At 50.6% G+C, this 19,985-nt stretch overlaps 1 protein-coding gene across 1 annotated transcript; it reads left to right on the forward strand.

Moving 5' to 3' along the window:
• Positions 1-1,904: 1,904 nt before the first annotated feature.
• Positions 1,905-11,354, forward strand: zbtb22 (zinc finger and BTB domain containing 22). The gene is made up of 2 exons (XM_062969460.1): positions 1,905-2,045; positions 8,780-11,354. The coding sequence occupies exon 2, from the start codon at positions 8,814-8,816 to the stop codon at positions 10,599-10,601; it is 1,788 nt and encodes a 595-aa protein (XP_062825530.1). The 5' UTR covers positions 1,905-2,045; positions 8,780-8,813; the 3' UTR covers positions 10,602-11,354.
• The last annotated feature ends 8,631 nt before the right edge of the window (positions 11,355-19,985 follow it).

Below are 19,985 nucleotides of genomic sequence, written 5' to 3' on the forward strand. Positions count from 1 at the left end.
ACCTACAATGGAACCCTACTCATGATGGACCAGGACCAAACTTGGCACACAGAACCCTCATGCAACATATTGGACAAGTTTGGGAAAAGGGGACTTATAGTTCACCTGCATCCAGACAAACAGGGACGCCCACCGACAATGGACCGGGACCAAACTGGGCACAGAAAAGCCTCAAGACCAGGGGTCCCCAAACGTTTTAAAGAGGGGGCCAGTTCACGGTCCCTCAGATCGTTGGAGGGCCGGACTATAGTTGGAAAAAAGAAAACTATAAACAGATTCCTATGCACACTGCACATCTCTTATTTTGAAGTTAAAAAATGCCAAACGGGAACAAATACAGCCTCAATGTTAATAACTGAAGGGGTCACTGAACCAGAGTGACTCCATTTTAGAATGCCTGTCTGCTTGAAACCAGAGATCAGTCTCTCCTTCAGAAATGATCTTAAAATTTGCAGCTTGCTGTCTTGCGACAAGATAGCATGTGTCCTGTATGTTTAGCAAGAATCAGTTGTGGTTAGCCGATTCTGAGAAATGTATGAAATACATGTACCTTTGCCTAACCTGTTGAAATGTTCTACAGTTTGTGGTGAGCTACATCCTGGAGTTGTTTACAAGTCAGGATGTGCCTGCCCACCACAAACCGTGCTGGTGGTTTTTCCAGTAAAACCCAGTCCAGAATGAGGAACTAGAAATGTGATAAACAAGTAGGGTATATAAGACCCCGAGCAGATTCATTCGGGGCAGACAATTTTTGCCAGCTTCACTGCCGTGTCGCTGTTGTCTGTCGGTAGCTACCTAAAATAAAGGTGTTTGTCCTCAACTTTATTGGTCTCCGAGTGGTGCTCATAACGGCTTGGCAAACCCGGGGTTTCATGTGATTGGGGTACTCCCAAATCACCCCTTTCATTAACAATCATAATAAAATAATAAAGAAGGTTAGAAGAGACCCCATTTAGTCCAACCCTCTTCTACCTTTGTGCACCAGAAGCACAAGCAAAGCACCCCTGACAGATGGCCACCCAGCCTCAATGTTGTTAATAATAATAATAATAGTAATAATCTTGTTTGCTCTGTCATAATAAATAATAATACATCACACAGCCCCAAATGCTTGGGAACTTGTGATTTTATGATACAAAATCCAGCATATACAGTAGAGTCTCACTTATCCAACATAAATGGGCCGGCAGAATGTTGGATAAGCAAATATGTTGGATAATAAGGAGGCATTAAGAAAAAGCCTATTAAACATCAAATTAGGTTATGATTTTACAAATGAAGCACCAAAGCATCATGTTATACAACAAATTTGACAGAAAAAGTAGTTTAATACGCAGTAATGTTATGTAGTAATTACTGTATTTACGAATTTAGCACCAAAATATCACGATGTATTGAAAACATTGACTACAAAAATGTGTTGGATAATCCAGAACGTTGGATAAACGAGTGTTGGATAAGTGAGACTCTACTGTATATCGTGTTTGCTGTGTTTGCTTGTTTGCATATATACTGTGTCTTTGTGTCAATAATAATAATAATAATAAAGAGGATTAGAAGAGACCCCTTGCGCCATTTAGTCCAGCCCCTTTCTGCCTTTTTGCACCAAAAGCACTAGCAAAGCACACCCCCCCCCTTGCCTGCCATAGATGTGGGCGAAACGTCAGGAGAGAATGCTTCTGGCCACACAGCCCGAAAGACAATGGCAGGTTCATTTCCAAGCTGCCTGCGTCATTCATCCTCATTTGCATAGGAGCGCGAAGCCCCGCCTCTTGGCCCAGGCGGCCTCTTGGCCGTATGCAAATGAGGCCCCTTGCGTCACGGCCCCGGAGCCCCGCCTCCTTTCCCCGCCGCGCATGCGCCGTGGGCAGGCGCGCAGGAGGCGGGCCGAGAGGAGGCGCCTTAAAGGGGAGGCGGCGGGGCTGAGGCGGTCCCGTCCGCGGCGAGGGGCGGCGGCGGCGCCTGCGCCTTTAAGCCTGCCGCCGAGGAGGAAGGAAGGACGGAGAGCGAGCCCAGGAGAGAGAGAGGCCGAGGCGGGCGGGCAGGTAGGCCGCGGGGCGCGCGGAGCATCACGGGAGGGCCTGCAGGGGGCAGAGGCGCTCGGCCTGTCACTGTTACTGTTCTATTATTATTATTATTATTATTATTATTATTATTATTATTATTATTATTATTATTATTATTATTTATTACGGTTCCTGTTATGATATTGAGAACAGCCTATATTACAATGACCTGAGATTATCTTATTATGTTCCAGTAGCATTCTCTCCTGACGTTTCGCCTGCACCCATGGCAGGCATCCTCAGAGGTTGTGAGGTCTGTTGGGAACGAGGCCAGTGGAGTGTATATGTATATGTATATATACATAAATGATGTTCAGGGTGGGAGAAAGAACTCTTGTCCTGGCACTGAATGGCCTTGCAGCTTCAAAGCCTGGCTGCTTCCTGCCTGCCTGCCTCCCTGCCTTTGTTGGGAGGAGGTGTTAGCTGGCCCTGATTGTTTCCTGAACTGGAATTCCCCTGTCTTCTCAGTGTTGCTGTTAATTTACGGCAGGAAGCAGCCAGGCTTGGAAGCTGCAAGGCCATTCAGTGCTAATCAAGGTGGCCAGTGGGGGGAGAAATCCTTTGTTGGGAGGAGGTGTTAGCTGGCCCTGGTTGTTTCCTGACTGGAATTCCCCTGTCTTCTGAGCGTTGCTGTTAATTTACGGCAGGAAGCAGCCAAGCTTTGTAGCTGCAAGGCCATTCAGTGCTAATCAAGGTGGCCAGTGGGGGGAGAAATCCTTTGTTGGGAGGAGGTGTTAGCTGGCCCTGGTTGTTTCCTGACTGGAATTCCCCTGTCTTCTGAGCGTTGCTGTTAATTTACGGCAGGAAGCAGCCAAGCTTTGTAGCTGCAAGGCCATTCAGTGCTAATCAAGGTGGCCAGTGGGGGGAGAAATCCTTTGTTGGGAGGAGGTGTTAGCTGGCCCTGGTTGTTTCCTGACTGGAATTCCCCTGTCTTCTGAGCGTTGCTGTTAATTTACGGCAGGAAGCAGCCAGGCTTTGTAGCTGCAAGGCCATTCAGTGCTAATCAAGGTGGCCAGTGGGGGGAGAAATCCTTTGTTGGGAGGAGGTGTTAGCTGGCCCTGGTTGTTTCCTGACTGGAATTCCCCTGTCTTCTGAGCGTTGCTGTTAATTTACGGCAGGAAGCAGCCAAGCTTTGTAGCTGCAAGGCCATTCAGTGCTAATCAAGGTGGCCAGTGGGGGGAGAAATCCTTTGTTGGGAGGAGGTGTTTGCTGGCCCTGGTTGTTTCCTGACTGGAATTCCCCTGTCTTCTGAGCGTTGCTGTTAATTTACGGCAGGAAGCAGCCAAGCTTTGTAGCTGCAAGGCCATTCAGTGCTAATCAAGGTGGCCAGTGGGGGGAGAAATCCTTTGTTGGGAGGAGGTGTTAGCTGGCCCTGGTTGTTTCCTGACTGGAATTCCCCTGTCTTCTGAGCGTTGCTGTTAATTTACGGCAGGAAGCAGCCAAGCTTTGTAGCTGCAAGGCCATTCAGTGCTAATCAAGGTGGCCAGTGGGGGGAGAAATCCTTTGTTGGGAGGAGGTGTTAGCTGGCCCTGGTTGTTTCCTGACTGGAATTCCCCTGTCTTCTGAGCGTTGCTGTTAATTTACGGCAGGAAGCAGCCAGGCTTTGTAGCTGCAAGGCCATTCAGTGCTAATCAAGGTGGCCAGTGGGGGGAGAAATCCTTTGTTGGGAGGAGGTGTTAGCTGGCCCTGGTTGTTTCCTGACTGGAATTCCCCTGTCTTCTGAGCGTTGCTGTTAATTTACGGCAGGAAGCAGCCAAGCTTTGTAGCTGCAAGGCCATTCAGTGCTAATCAAGGTGGCCAGTGGGGGGAGAAATCCTTTGTTGGGAGGAGGTGTTAGCTGGCCCTGGTTGTTTCCTGACTGGAATTCCCCTGTCTTCTGAGCGTTGCTGTTAATTTACGGCAGGAAGCAGCCAGGCTTTGTAGCTGCAAGGCCATTCAGTGCTAATCAAGGTGGCCAGTGGGGGGAGAAATCCTTTGTTGGGAGGAGGTGTTAGCTGGCCCTGGTTGTTTCCTGACTGGAATTCCCCTGTCTTCTGAGCGTTGCTGTTAATTTACGGCAGGAAGCAGCCAAGCTTTGTAGCTGCAAGGCCATTCAGTGCTAATCAAGGTGGCCAGTGGGGGGAGAAATCCTTTGTTGGGAGGAGGTGTTAGCTGGCCCTGGTTGTTTCCTGACTGGAATTCCCCTGTCTTCTGAGCGTTGCTGTTAATTTACGGCAGGAAGCAGCCAAGCTTTGTAGCTGCAAGGCCATTCAGTGCTAATCAAGGTGGCCAGTGGGGGGAGAAATCCTTTGTTGGGAGGAGGTGTTAGCTGGCCCTGGTTGTTTCCTGACTGGAATTCCCCTGTCTTCTGAGCGTTGCTGTTAATTTACGGCAGGAAGCAGCCAGGCTTTGTAGCTGCAAGGCCATTCAGTGCTAATCAAGGTGGCCAGTGGGGGGAGAAATCCTTTGTTGGGAGGAGGTGTTAGCTGGCCCTGGTTGTTTCCTGACTGGAATTCCCCTGTCTTCTGAGCGTTGCTGTTAATTTACGGCAGGAAGCAGCCAAGCTTTGTAGCTGCAAGGCCATTCAGTGCTAATCAAGGTGGCCAGTGGGGGGAGAAATCCTTTGTTGGGAGGAGGTGTTAGCTGGCCCTGGTTGTTTCCTGACTGGAATTCCCCTGTCTTCTGAGCGTTGCTGTTAATTTACGGCAGGAAGCAGCCAGGCTTTGTAGCTGCAAGGCCATTCAGTGCTAATCAAGGTGGCCAGTGGGGGGAGAAATCCTTTGTTGGGAGGAGGTGTTAGCTGGCCCTGGTTGTTTCCTGACTGGAATTCCCCTGTCTTCTGAGCGTTGCTGTTAATTTACGGCAGGAAGCAGCCAGGCTTTGGAGCTGCAAGGCCATTCAGTGCTAATCAAAGTGATTCATTGCAACATTCACACCTGCCTCCAACAGACGAGAGTTTGTTCTTTCTGCCAACCTGGACATCATTCCACAATAATAATAATAATAATAATAATAATAATAATAATAATAATAATAATAATAAGTGTCCTAGAAACTAATAACAATAATAATAATATATTATATAAAATATAACATTATTATTATTAGTGTCGAGGACACTTATTATTTTTATTTTTATTATTAGTGTCTAGGACACTTATTATTATATTATATATTATATATTATTATTATTAGTGTCTAGGACACTTATTATTAAGTGTCCTAGACACTAATAATAATAATAATAATAATAATAATAATAATAATAATAATAATATATGATAATACAATAATAATAAGTGTCCTAGACACTTGGGAAGTGTCCGACATGTGATCCATCCAATACAACAGCCAGCAGAGTGTCTGCTGTGGACTCATCTTGTGTTTCAAGTAATAATAATAATAATAATAAATCTTTATTTATATCCCACTTTTCTCCCCCACGGGACCCAAAGCAGCTTACCACATATTAAAATCACGTAAACAACAATGAGAGTACATCAATAATATAAGCATAATAGGATAAGAGGTATAAAAGGTCAAGGTTTTGCCCTCGGACACGACTGGACTTAACGTCAGGGATATAAATAAAGATTTATTATTATTACTAGCTGTGCCCGGCCACGCGTTGCTGTGGCTGATGGGAATCCTTTGTTGGCCAGGTGGAATAGCAGTGAATAGCCTTGCAGTCTCAAAGTCTGGCCGTTTTCTGGAGTAGCTGGAGCTTTTTGTTGTATGAACGTAGAGGCATGGATGAGGGGTTGTGCTGCCAAGTTTAGTGTTTCTGGGATGTGTAGTTTTGTTGTTTTGTCCTAGGCCAAAATTTCATTACCCTTTTATATATATAGATTATTATTATTATTATTATTATTATTATTATTATTATTATTATTATTATTAGATTGGTGCTCATCTCCATTTCTAAGCCCAAGAGCCGGTGTTGTCCATAGACACCTCCAAGGTCATGTGACCATAGGCATGGCTGCAGGGAGCGCCGTTACCTTCCCCCTGGAGCAGTACCTATTGATCTACTCACATTTGCATGTTTTCGAAAAACAACTACAGTGTACATTCAAGTTCACGAGGCATAAACCCCACTTGGCTAGTCTTCTAAAGTGTTGTACTTTGGGTTGTTGTATGTCTTTCGGGCTGTGTGGCCATGTTCCAGAAGCATTCTCTCCTGACATTTCGCCCACATCTATGGCAGGCATCCTCAGAGGTTGTGAGGCATGGAGAGACTAGGCAAGGAAGGTTAATATATATACTATTGATAAGGACAAAGGACTCTTGTCACAGACTCTCCACGGATATATATTAACCTTCCTTGCCTAGTCTCTCCATGCCTCACAACCTCTGAGGATGCCTGCCATAGATGTGGGTGAAACGTCAGGAGAGAATGCTTCTGGAACATGGCCACACAGCCCGAAAGACATACAACAACCCTGTGATCCCGGCCATGAAAGCCTTCGACAACACATTGTTGCACTTTATTGATTGTCCTAATTTTATAGTTTTTTAAAATACTTTAAAGTCCAGATTGTGTTCATTTTCATGGCTTCCTCCTTCCTGTTGAGATTGTCCACCTGCTTCTTGTGGATTTTGATGGCTTCTCTGTGTAGTTGGTTGTGAAACAATCAGGGACGGCTAACACCTCCTAACACAGGATTCCCCCCCAGGCAGGAATCAGACAGTGGTCCAGCCTCAAGTGCTCTGATCTGGATGGCTTCTCTGGTTGAGTTACCCTGCAGTGACTTTCCTGTTCCTTGATTCATGTCTGCGTGTGGTGGTCCCTCTGTAGACTTCTTCTCCACAGCTTCATGGTGTACGGTAGACTCCTGCAGAGGGGAGAGGATCCCTCTTGTCCTTTGATGAACGGAGCATTCCTTGGGTTTTCGTGGTGGGTCTGGAGATAGTTCCTTCATCAGTCAGTGGTTCCCTTGCAACATTCCCACTTGCCTCCAACAGAACAAGAGTTCTTTCTTTCTTTCTTTCTTCCTTCCTTCCTCCCACCCAGGACATTATTCCACAGGGATAGATATAACACTGGCCTTGTTTCCAACAGACCTCACAACCTCTGAGGATGCCTGCCACAGATGTGGGTGAAACGTCAGGAGGGAGTGCTTCTGGAACATGGCCAGGCAGCCCGGAAAACTCACAGCAACCCCATAAGACTCTAGTAATATAACTTAATAATGTAATAGCAATATAATAATTGTAATATAATAGCAATATAATATTGTAATAGTAATAATGATAATATGTTGTTGAAGGCTTTCATGGGTTGCTGTGAGTATTCTTCAGGCTGCCTGGCCATGTTCCAGTAGCATTCTCTCCAGATGTTTCGCCCACACCTGTGGCAGGCACCCTCAGAGGTTGTGAGGTCTGTTGGAAACTAGGCAAGAAGGGTATCTGTGGAAGGATGTCCAGGGTGGGAGAAAGAAGGAACTCTAGTCTGTTGGAGGCAAGTGTGAATGATTGGCATTGAATAGCCTTGCAGCTTCAAAGCCTGCCTGCTTCCTGCCTTGGGGGGGGGGGAATCCTCTGTTTTCTTTAGGGACGAAACTGAGGCAAAGAAGGAGTTGAGTAGTTCTGCCTTTTCTCTGTCTTGGTTAGCATTTCACCATCCCCCGTACACAGCTGCCTCCCCATTTTCTTCTCCTTTCTTTTGCTACAGAGATAAAAAAAGCTTTTAAAATGTTTTTAATCTCTAGCAAGGCCGGGATTGTTCTTTCTCCCAGTATAGGGACCCTGGGGTCTCTGTAGCTCAGATTAAACCAAACTGATTTGTCTGTCATGTTCAATAACTTTAAAGCATAGGTTCTTTTTATTGCCATTTCCAGTGTGCGGGGGTATGTTAGAACAACGTTTACAGAACCAACATTTAGACGTACAGATTCTGTGTAACTACATTGGATTCACAATAACCTACTACATTGGCTAACAAACAAACAAACTCCGCATTCACACACATGTACATGCATTCATCCTCATGTATACATCACAATTTCTCCCGCCATCATCGAGTCCAAGTGACCAGAATCCTGCTTTCCCACAAGCCGATGTGCCTCTCCCCATACACCATCTCCACAGAGCATGGCAGGTGAATAGCTCGCTGTCTGTCACAATTTTTGGATCGTAATAAAGTCACTAATATAGCAATATTTTTCTGATTGTTCCAAAAAGCTGTAAATTAATGATAGACGCCTTCCATCCTGGCTCCCTCTCAGTTTCCAGGCAGATGTTGACTCTTCTTGATTGGTGTTAGTCTTGTGTTGACTTCCTTCTTAAGTAAGGAATCTTGTAAACATTTCCTTAACTTGAAAGAGCCATTGTCTCTGATTAATGCAGACACGTTGTTTTCCCCCAAAAGTTCATCAAGTCAGCAAATGTTGACACATGTAAACAGTTGTAAACATTAGTCTTATCACGGTCACAGTTCTTATCACAGTTCAGCAACTTTTAATGGCAGTTCATCAAGCAGGCAGTTAGTCATTGCAGGCCTTAATCTTAGAATTGTGTCTTCAGCCAAATTAGATCCCATCTGTACACCTTTCATAAAATTCATTCATACCCACACATACTAAATTCACATTTATCAAATCTGCACATCATAATTCATCATGACCTGTCTTAAATTCTTCCACGCTTTCCTTTCTGCTCCTTGTTTTATTGCTGCATTTCCTGGCCCCCCCCCCCCGTCCTCCTCCTGCTCATTCTGCCTTTGTTTCCTCTAGGAGAAGGGCCCCCCGCGGACCCCTCCTGGGCGCCATGGACTCCTCCGCCGCAGCCTCCTCCTCCTCCTCCTCGGCGGGGCCCCTGTCCGTGGTGCACGTGGCCTTCCCTGAGGTGACGGGGGCCCTCCTGGAGAGCCTGAACCAGCAGCGCCTCGAGGGAAAGCTCTGCGACATCGCCATCCAGGTGCAGGGGAGGGTCTTCCGGGCGCACCGGGCCGTGCTGGCGGCCTCCTCGCCCTACTTCCACGACCAGGTGCTGCTCAAGAACATGACCTCGGTGGTGCTGCCCAGCGTCATGGACCCCGTGGCCTTCGAGGCCGTCCTGGGCTCGGCCTACACGGGACACCTCAGCATGGCCGCCGACGAGATCGTCAACTTCCTGACGGTGGGCAGCGTCCTGCAGATGTGGCACATTGTGGACAAGTGCACCGAGCTGCTGAAGGAGCGGAGGGGGGCCCTGCTGCTGGGGTCGGCCGCGGCCCCCTCCTCCTCGCTGGCCCCCTCCTCCTCCTCCTCCTCCCTGGCCCCCTCCTCGTCCTCCTTCCGGGCCCACTCCAGCCGCACCAGCGAGAACCAGTCCCCCAGCAGCAGCAACTACTTCAGCCCCCGCGACTCCTCGGGCGAGGGGGGCCCCTCCGAGGTGGGGAAGTACCACCCCCGTGGGGGGCCGCTCCTGGGGGGTGAGCGTGAGGCCTCGGAGGACCACGAGGAGGAGATCACGGCCACGGTGGTCTTCCCGGGGGGGCAGAAGGACCCCTTTGGCGGCGGGGGCAGCAGCAAGTTCATCCTGGAGATGGAGGACGACGAGGGCAGCGACGGCGGGGAGCCCGGCTGCAGCGTCCCCCCCGGGGGCTCCCGCCGCCCGCCCCTCCACCGCCCGGCCTACCTGCGCCCCAGCATCGTGCCCCAGCGGCAGTGGGTCTTCGTCAAGAAGGAGCGCCCGCAGGAGGACCTGGTGCTGACCTGCGAGGAGGAGGACGAGGACCCCGTGGAGGAGGTGGAGGTGGGTCCCGGGGCCCCCGAGTCCGCCGGCCTCAGCATCACCGACGTCCGAACACTCACCGGCCCCGGGGGCAAGCTGGAGGAGCAGGTCAACTTCTGCGAGTCCTCGGAGGACTTCCCCTCGCCCTACGAGGCGGCACTGCAGGAGGAGGCGGGGGCGCTGGGGCTGGGGGCGCTGGGCCTGGGGGGCTCCTCCTCGGGCGCCGCCGCCTCCTCCTCCTCCTCCTTCCCGGGGCGCGGGGCCTCCCTCCTGCCCATGGACATGCAGGGCAACCACGTGGTGCTCTTCCCAGCGGGGTCCGGCCCCGCCGCAGGGGCCTCCTTGGCCGCGTCGACGGTGGAACACGGGGCGGTGCAGCTGGCGTCCGGCTCGGGCGGGGACGGCAACAAGATCTTCATGTGCCACTGCGGCAAGGCCTTCTCGCACAAGAGCATGCGCGACCGGCACGTCAACATGCACCTGAACCTGCGCCCCTTCGACTGCCCCGTCTGCAACAAGAAGTTCAAGATGAAGCACCACCTGACGGAGCACATGAAGACCCACACGGGCCTCAAGCCCTACGAGTGCGACGTCTGCGCCAAGAAGTTCATGTGGAGGGACAGCTTCATGCGCCACAAGGGCCACTGCGAGCGCCGGCACCGCCTGGGCCCCCCGGGGAGCGCCGGGCCTCCTGGAGGGGGAGGGGGCGCCAAGAAGGAGGGGTCTCCCTCCCCCATGTCAGCGGCAGCCGAGGCCGAGTGGGGCGGCAGCGGAAGCGGACCCCCCGGGAAGTCCCCCCGGAGTGAACTCGGCTTTGCCCCCGGGAGCAGCAAGATGTGAACCCCGGTCCTCCTTCGTTGGGGGGCTCTCTTGCTGGGCCCCTTCCTCTGGCAGCCCCCTCCCCATCATGGCGGGTGGGTGGGTGGGCAGCATGGACTGCGTTTGGGGGGGGCAACCTGTGAGCCCCTCCCTCCCTCCAGCCTCCTCCCATCATGCACTGGGCTTGAATTTGGACATGGAGGGTGGGCACACGTGGACCCCTATCTCTCTCCTAGACTTAAGGGACACCCCTCTTTGGGCTCCTCCCATCATGCACTGGGTTCAATGGAGGAGACTTCAGAGCCAGACGGTGGCCAGACGTGGACGTTCATCATGCGGGACAACCGGTTCTTCGTCTGGGCCCCCTTTTCTCTGTCCTGAGTTGGGGGTCACTTGTAACGACCCCCTACTTCCACTTGTTGATGTCTGTGTTCAGGGGGGAGGAGTGAACTGAATGCTGAAATGGGTGCTTCGTGTGGGGCGGGGGACACACGTGTGTCTTCTCTCCCCATATTAATGTCATGGGAAGGAGGGGTCTGTATGTAGCTCCATGCGTTGCCTGCAGGAGGCCCTGGGTTCAAGTTTTGCTGCAAAAGAAGGCCCTGGGAGATGAGTCAGAGGGCAAAGAGGCCGTGGTCTGACCCCTTGATAGAAAAGGGCGGGAGATGACCCTCTACCCCCTCACGTCATACGAGGGATATCCGAAAAGTAAGATTACGAGATTTTAAAAATGCAAAGAATGAATATATTGTGTTGTCAAAGGCTTTCATGGCCGGAATCACTGGGTTGTTGTGTGTTTCCCGGATTGTCTGGCCATGTTCCAGAAGCATTCTGTCCTGATGTTTCACCCACATCTATGGCAGGCATCGGATGTGGGAAAAAAGTCAGGAGAGATGTTCAATGTGTTGTCGAAGGCTTTCATGGCCGGGATCACAGGGTTGTTGTATGTCTTTCGGGCTGTGTGGCCATGTTCCAGAAGCATTCTCTCCTGACGTTTCGCCCACATCTATGGCAGGCATCCTCAGAGGTTGTGAGACATGGATAAACTAGGCAAGGAAAGGAAAAAATATATATCTGTGAAGAGTCCAGGGTGTGACAAGAGTCCTTTGTCACTGGGAAGCCAGCATTAATGTTTCAGTTGATCACCCTAATTAGCATTGGAAAGGTTTTGTCTCTTGCCTGCGGGGCATCCTTTGACAAGAGTCAAAGAACATGGAAGGCACTGCAGACTCACTCAACCAGAGAAATCAGCCATAACAGAGCACTTGATGAACCAACCTGGACACAGGATATTATTTGAGAACACAAAAATGCTTGACCATTCCAACAACGATCATGTCAGACTACACAGAGAAGCCATTGAAATCCACAAGCATGTGGACAACTTCAACAGAAAGGAAGAAACCATGAAAATGAACAAAATCTGGCTACCAGTATTAAAAAACTCTAAAATCAAAACAGTAGATGGGAAGCAACACTCTGAGGGCTTGACTGAACAAAGGATGCCCCCAGGAAAGAGACAAAACCTTTCAAATGCTAATTAGGGTGATTAACTGAAACATTAATGCTGGCTTCCCAGTGACAAAGGACTCTTGCCACACCCTGGACTCTACACAGATATATATATTTTTCTTTTCCTTGCCTAGTTTATCCATATCTCACAACCTCTGAGGATGCCTGCCATAGATGTGGGCGAAACGTCAGGAGAGAATACTTCTGTCAGGAGAGAATTTATTTATTTTTATTTCCATCATTTCTATCCCGCCCTTCTCATGCGAAGGGATTCAGGGCAGCTCACAATCTGGCAAGATTCAGTGCCAAAATACAATACAAAAAGATAGAACATAAGCAATTAAAACAGTTAAACAATTTAACAGAGTACAATAAATAAATTGAAAACAATACAATATAGAATACTTTAACCATTCATCCGCAAGACCTTGTACGTAAACCTTAATCCGGACCGAGTCGAAGCCAACAGAATTCACTCATTAAACGCTTGCTCAGAATGCTTCTGGGACACGGCCGTATAGCCCAGAAAACTCACAACAACGCAATGAATATATTTTAATCAAACTAGCCTAGGTGTTACATTATTTTTCCACATAATCAATACATTTTGTCATCCGTGGGACGAGTTTTTTGTCCCTGCGTCAAAGAAGTCTCCCGCCGGAGAAAGCAGTGGCAGCAACAACAGAGCCGGAGCTGGGAGAATATTTCCATGTTTTCCCACCACTTATGCTGTGAGCCTACATTCCCCTACCTAACCCAAATCACAACACCTTTAAGATCACAAAACTGATATGTAGAGGACCTCCATTGTTGTTGTTGTATTTGTTCAGTAGCTTCTGACTCTTGGTGACCTCCTGGACCATTCCTGGCCAGATCTTCCTGTTGGCCGTGGCCACCTCCAGCTTCTTCACGGTGGAGTCAGTCCCTTCAAGGAGACCACCCACCCACTTTGTCCTTGGTTGGCCCCTCTTCCTTTTTCCTTCCCCCTCTTCCTTTTTCCTTCCCTTTTCCCCAGCATCATGATCTTCTCCAAGGTCTCCTGCCTTCTCATGATGTGGCCAAAGTCCTTCATTTTTGCCTCTAGTGTCCTTCCCTCCCGTGAGCAGCTGGACATTATTTCCTGGAGGATGGACTGGTTGGATCTTCTTGTGGTCCAAGGCACTCTCAGGACTTTCCTCCTTCCTTCCTCTCTTCCTTCACTCAGCCTTCCTTACGGCCCAGATCTCTCTCTCATCTGTGGGTTGCTACCAGACCAGGCAGACCCCACTTGTGGATGCCACCCGGGGAGGAGGAGGAGGAAGAAGGCAACGGGAAGGAAGAGGAGCAACCACCGCCGCCGGAGGCGGCGGTGGTTGCTCCTCTTCCTTCCCGTTGCCTTCTTCCTCCTCCTCCTCCCCGGGTGGCATCCACAAGTGGGGTCTGCCTCCTCGCCTGAATAGTGATTATGTGGAAACATAATGTAATACCTATGCTATAATCCAGTGGTTCCCAAACTTACTTGGCCTACCGCCCCCTTTCCAGAAAAAATATGACTCAGTGCCCCCTGGAAAGGGGGCATGGCTTAGAGGGGTGGGCGTGGCTCCTGCTCAAGAGGGCGGGGCTGAGCCTCTCCCCTAGTCCAAGATGCAGGGCTGGGAGGGGAGGTGGGCGGGGCCACCAATGGACGGCCAGGACTGGGGTGGGCGGAGTTACGAGCTCTGAGTCAGGGCTGAGCTTCTATCCCTGTCCTGGACACAGGGGGTGGGGCTAGAGGAGGGGGCGTGGCCTCTTCCCACACGCCTGATGGGTCTGAACCTCTATACCCCGCCCCCGTGTTCTAACAAGCTCCTCGGGGGAGGTATATAGAGGCTCAGCCCTGTCTCACGCTCTTGGGAAGAGGCCCCGCCCCCAGCCCCGCTCTTTAGTCCTAAAAGGCCTCTCAGGAGAGATATAGAGGCTCAGCCCTGTCTCAGGCTCTTGGGAAGAGGCCCCACCCCTAGCCCCGCCCCTTAGTCCTAAAAGGCCTCTCAGGAGAGATATAGAGGCTCAGCCCTGTCTCAGGCTCTTGGGAAGAGGCCGCGCCCCCAGCCCCGCCCTTTAGTCCTAAAAGGCCTCTCAGGAGAGGAAGAGGCTCAGCCCTGTCTCACGCTCTTGGGAAGAGGCCCCACCCCTAGCCCTGCCCCTTAGTCCTAAAAGGCCTCTCAGGAGAGGTATAGAGGCTCAGCCCTGTCTCAGGCTCTTGGGAAGAGGCCCCGCCCCCAGCCCCGCTCTTTAGTCCTAAAAGGCCTCTCAGGAGAGATATAGAGGCTCAGCCCTGTCTCAGGCTCTTGGGAAGAGGCCCCACCCCTAGCCCCGCCCCTTAGTCCTAAAAGGCCTCTCAGGAGAGATATAGAGGCTCAGCCCTGTCTCAGGCTCTTGGGAAGAGGCCGCGCCCCCAGCCCCGCCCTTTAGTCCTAAAAGGCCTCTCAGGAGAGGAAGAGGCTCAGCCCTGTCTCACGCTCTTGGGAAGAGGCCCCACCCCTAGCCCTGCCCCTTAGTCCTAAAAGGCCTCTCAGGAGAGGTATAGAGGCTCAGCCCTGTCTCAGGCTCTTGGGAAGAGGCCCCGCCCCCAGCCCCGCCCTTTAGTCCTAAAAGGCCTCTCAGGAGAGATATAGAGGCTCAGCCCTGTCTCAGGCTCTTGGGAAGAGGCCCCGCCCCCAGCCCCGCCCTTTAGTCCTAAAAGGCCTCTCAGGAGAGGAAGAGGCTCAGCCCTGTCTCACGCTCTTGGGAAGAGGCCCCACCCCTAGCCCTGCCCCTTAGTCCTAAAAGGCCTCTCAGGAGAGATATAGAGGCTCAGCCCTGTCTCAGGCTCTTGGGAAGAGGCCCCGCCCCCAGCCCCGCTCTTTAGTCCTAAAAGGCCTCTCAGGAGAGGAAGAGGCTCAGCCCTGTCTCAGGCTCTTGGGAAGAGGCCCCGCCCCCCAGCCCTGCTCTTTAGTCCTAAAAGGCCTCTCAGGAGAGATATAGAGGCTCAGCCCTGTCTCAGGCTCTTGGGAAGAGGCCCCGCCCCCAGCCCCGCCCTTTAGTCCTAAAAGGCCTCTCAGGAGAGATATAGAGGCTCAGCCCTGTCTCAGGCTCTTGGGAAGAGGCCCCGCCCCCAGCCCCGCTCTTTAGTCCTAAAAGGCCTCTCAGGAGAGATATAGAGGCTCAGCCCTGTCTCAGGCTCTTGGAAGGAGGCCCCGCCCCCAGCCCCGCCCTTTAGTCCTAAAAGGCCTCTCAGGAGAGATATAGAGGCTCAGCCCTGTCTCAGGCTCTTGGGAAGAGGCCCCGCCCCCAGCCCCGCCCTTTAGTCCTAAAAGGCCTCTCAGGAGAGATATAGAGGCTCAGCCCTGTCTCAGGCTCTTGGGAAGAGGCCCCGCCCCCAGCCCCGCCCTTTAGTCCTAAAAGGCCTCTCAGGAGAGATATAGAGGCTCAGCCCTGTCTCAGGCTCTTGGGAAGAGGCCCCGCCCCCAGCCCCGCCCTTTAGTCCTAAAAGGCCTCTCAGGAGAAGTATAGAGGCTCAGCCCTGTCTCAGGCTCTTGGAAGGAGGCCCCGCCCCCTTCCCTAGTTCCGCCCTCTGTGTCCCAACAAGCGCCTCAGGAGAGGTATAGATCCTCAGCCCTGTCTCTGGTTCTTGGGAAGAAGCCACGCCCACTCCTCTAGCTCCGCCCCCTGTTTCCTAACAGGCGCCTCAGGTGCTCAGCCCTGTCTCCGGCACTTGGGAAGAGGCCCCGCCCCTCCCTGGCCCCGCCCCCGTGTCCTAATGGGTGCCATCACCGCCCCCCTGGATCTCTCCAGCGCCCACCGGGGGGCGGTAGCACCCAATTTGGGAATCACTGCTATAATCCATGTCAGTTTTCTTAAAATATATTCATTCTTTATATTGTAACCTCACTTTCCGGATCACCCTCGTACTTGCTTCCCTTGACCCATGGCCTCAGCCTGCCGCAACGTCTCACTTTCGGAAATGGGAGGGTTTGCCCTCTGCAAGAACAGGAGATCATACACGCACACTTTGGGCGGAGGGAGGCTCCTTCTTTGGAGGCTTTGAAGCAGAGGCTGGATGGCCGTCTGCCGGGGGTGCTTTGAATGCGATTTCCTGCTTCTTGGCAGAATCGCATTGGACTGGATGGCCCGCGAGGTCTCTTCCAACTCTATGATTCTAGGATTCTACGTGGCAACAAAGTACGGCACATTGAGAGCCCCTGCCCCACAAATCCCATCATGGTGCTGTTTCTTCTGCAGAATGGCAGCCCCCTCCCCACTTCAGTGATTGACAGGGGGGATGTGTATCTAGGAGCCGATCCCTTGTGGGAGTGGCAATCCATGTCCCCTGGGACACGGCATTATATTTATTATATGTTTATAATAATAATACTCCCACCCTCCCCAATATCCTCCGTGGGTTAAGCATTTGGCCCCTTCATTTCTCTCTCTCTGTAGTTTAGAAACTGTCTCCTCTCTTTTTGTAAACTCTTTGGTTTGGGGCCTTTTTCAGACCGAGACCTTGGGGGGGGGGGGGGGGAGGATTAAGCAAAGCATTCTCTATAAATATTTATTGATCTGTTTGGAGCCGGTGCTGTTTGTTTGTCTCTCCATTGAAGACACCCCCACCCCAAAACAAAAATTGGGAATGGGCTGAACGGCCGAACCTAGAGAGAGCTCCCCTCCTGTGGCTATTCGGAGGGACTATTTCGGGGGCCTGGTCATGAATACCTTTTAAACAAAGGTTCTTTTTATCACGATTTTCAGTGTGAGAGGATATATCGGAAATTTTATAGACTAACTAGCTGTGCCCAGCCACGCGTTGCTGTGGCGAAGTATGGTGGTATGGGAAATCAGATAATCTTTATTTTATAGGTAGTGTGGAAGAGGCCTAAGTGAGGCCTAATTCTGCCTGCTCCCTGGGCTGAGTGGGTTGCTAGGAGACCAAGTGGGCGGAGCTTAGCCTTCTAACTGGCAGCAATTGGATAAAAGACCATTATTCCTCTCCCTCTAATTAGGACTTGATTTTTCTTTTTGTTGTATGAACATAGAGGCATGGATGAGGGGTTGTGCTGCCAAGTTGAGTGTTTCTGGGATGTGTAGTTTTGTAGTTTTGTCCTAGGCCGAAATTTCATTACCCTTTTATATATATATTTATTTTATTTATTACATCATTTCTACCCCGCCCTTATCACCCATCAGGTGACTCAGGGCGGCTTACAACATACATCACAAACACAGTTTACATCAAATTAAAAGTCATCCAAGATTAAAAATTACAATAAAGATTATATAGATAGTAATAATAACTTTATTTTTGTCAGCCAACGGAGACTCGGAGCGGCTCACATGGGGTCCAGGCCCCATAAACACATTTAACATCACAGAGTCATCAGTTATACAGCAACATCATAATAAAAACAATTTAAACAGGTCGTGATTTTTTAAAAAATCATTAAAAACACAAAATAATTAACAGACATCACATGCCAGTAAAAAGTCCAATAGGACATGAATGGGCAACAACCAAACTGGCAAAAGTGCCTGTACCAGATCGGACGTACATGAAAGGCCCACAAAAGGGAAAGATCGTCATCATCATCATTTAATTACTTATTAATCGCCCTCCATCCAAGATGCTCTAGGCGATTTACAAGATAAAATTGTTAAGGGGGAAAATACATACACACAAATATTGATAAAATTAACCTAGATTAAAAGCTCTAGTAAAGAGCCAGTAAAGATGAATTCTGAGGTGGAAATCAGCTATAAAGTGACCAAGCAAATTTCAATATAGATGAGGACCAGAATTGTAACGGACTGGTTTGGTGGAAAGCACGACCAAACATCCATGTTTTTATTTATTTATTTATTTATTTATTTGCAGCATTTATATTCCGCCCTTCTTTCTCACCCCGAAGGGGACTCAGGGCGGATCACATTACACACATCAGGCAAACATTCAATGCCTTTTTAACATAGGACAAAGACAAACAACAAACATACCTCCGAGCGGGCCTCGAACTTATGACCTCCTGGTCAGTGATTCATTGCTCTCCCATCTGCGCCACAGCCTCGGGCTGTTTTTAGCTGTTTCCGAAAGACGGCGAGGGTCGGAGCTAACCTAATCTCCCCGGGGAGGGAGTTCCAGAGCCGGGAGGGGAGCCACCGCTGAGAAGGCCCTTTCCTGCGCCCCACCAACCGCGTTTGCGAAGCGAGAGAAGGGCCACCCCAGAGGATCTAAGAGATCGAACAGGTTCGTAGGGGAAGATGCGGTCACGGAGATAGGCCGGTCCCGAACCGTTCAGGGCTTTATAGGTAAGCACCTGCACCTTCAATTGGGACCAGAAACTTAGTGGCAGCCAGTGGAGCTGTTTAAACAGAGGAGTCGACCTCCCTCTGTAACCAGCTCCAGTTAACAATCTGGCTGCAGATCTTTGAACTAATTGTAGTTTCCGAGCCGTCTTCAAAGGCAGCCCCACGTAGAGTGCATTACAGTAGTCCATTCTAGAGGTAACTAAGGCGTGGACCCAGAGCCGTCCTTAGGTAATTTTTTGGAGTAGGCAAACGGAATTTTTGTGGAAGGCACGTCCCAAAGTGCCACCCTTCCGGGGGCCTCGACAGCGCCCCCGGGACGATGGCGCCACAGGCAAATGCCTAGATTGCCTGGTGGTTGGGCCGCCTCTGCGTGGACCACCCTGGTCAAGTCAGACTTCTCGAGGTATGGTCGCAGTTGGTGCACAAGTTTTAATTGTGCAAAGGCCCTCCCGGCCACCGCCGACACCTGAGCATCAAGCGTCAGCCCCGAATCCAGGAGGACCCCCAGACTGTGGACCTGTGTATTCGGGGGGAGTGCAACCCCGTCAAGCACAGGTGGCCACCCTATGCCCCGATCAGACATACGACTGACCTGGAGGACCTCTGTCTTGTCGGGATTAAGTTTCAACCTGTTCGCCTTCATCCAGTCCGTCACAGCGGCCAGGCACCGGTCCAGTATTTATTTATTTATTTATTTATTTACAGTATTTATATATCCCGCCCTTCTTTCTCACCCCGAAGGGGACTCAGGGCGGATCACATTGTATATACATAAAGGCAAACATTCAATGCCATAACATAGAACAGAGACAGAGACAAGACGCAGGCACGGACTGGCCTCGAACTCATGACCTCTTGGTCAGGGTGATTTGTTGCAGCTGGCTTGCTTTCCAGCCTGCGCCACAGCCCGCAGTTTTGGTGCTTAATTTGCAAAATCATAACGTAATTTGATGTTCAATAGGCTTTCCCCGATCCCTCCTTATTATCCAACATTTTCGCCAGCTTATGTTGGATAAGTGAGAATATATATATGGCCCCCTGGTGGTGGCGCAGTGTGTTAAAGCGCTGACTGCTGAACTTGCAGACCGAAAGGTCCCAGGTTCAAATCCCGGGAGCGGAATGAGCGCCCGCTGTTAGCCCCAGCTCCTGCCAACCTAGCAGTTCGAAAACATGACAATGTGAGTAGATCAATAGGTACCGCTCCGGCGGGAAGGTAACGGCGTTCCATGCAGTCATGCCAGTGGCCACATGACCTTGGAGGTGTCTACGGACAGTTTAAAAATGGAGATGAGCACCAACCCCCAGAGTCGGACACGACTGGACTTAGCATCAGGGGAAAACCTTTACCTTATAAAGGTATATACAGTAGAGTCTCACTTATCCAACACAAACGGGCCAGTATCCGAGGGGCTTCCTTGGAGTTTGGTGGAAAAGAGTAGTAGAGTTGGGTGTCATCTGCGTAGAGGTGTCACCGCACTCCAAAACTCTGGATGACCAACATTTAGACATTCAGGCATATAGATTCTATGCAACTACATCAGATTTGCAACCACATGTACGTGTACATAATTCATCTACATGCATACATCACCATTT

The sequence above is a fragment of the Anolis carolinensis genome, chromosome 2, assembly GCF_035594765.1.
Source record: "Anolis carolinensis isolate JA03-04 chromosome 2, rAnoCar3.1.pri, whole genome shotgun sequence".
Lineage (NCBI taxonomy): Eukaryota > Metazoa > Chordata > Lepidosauria > Squamata > Dactyloidae > Anolis > Anolis carolinensis.

Coding starts and splice junctions, on each gene's coding strand:
- zbtb22 (XM_062969460.1), top strand. CDS start 8,814: ATGGACTCCTCCGCCGCAGCCTCCTCCTCCTCCTCCTCGGCGGGGCCC.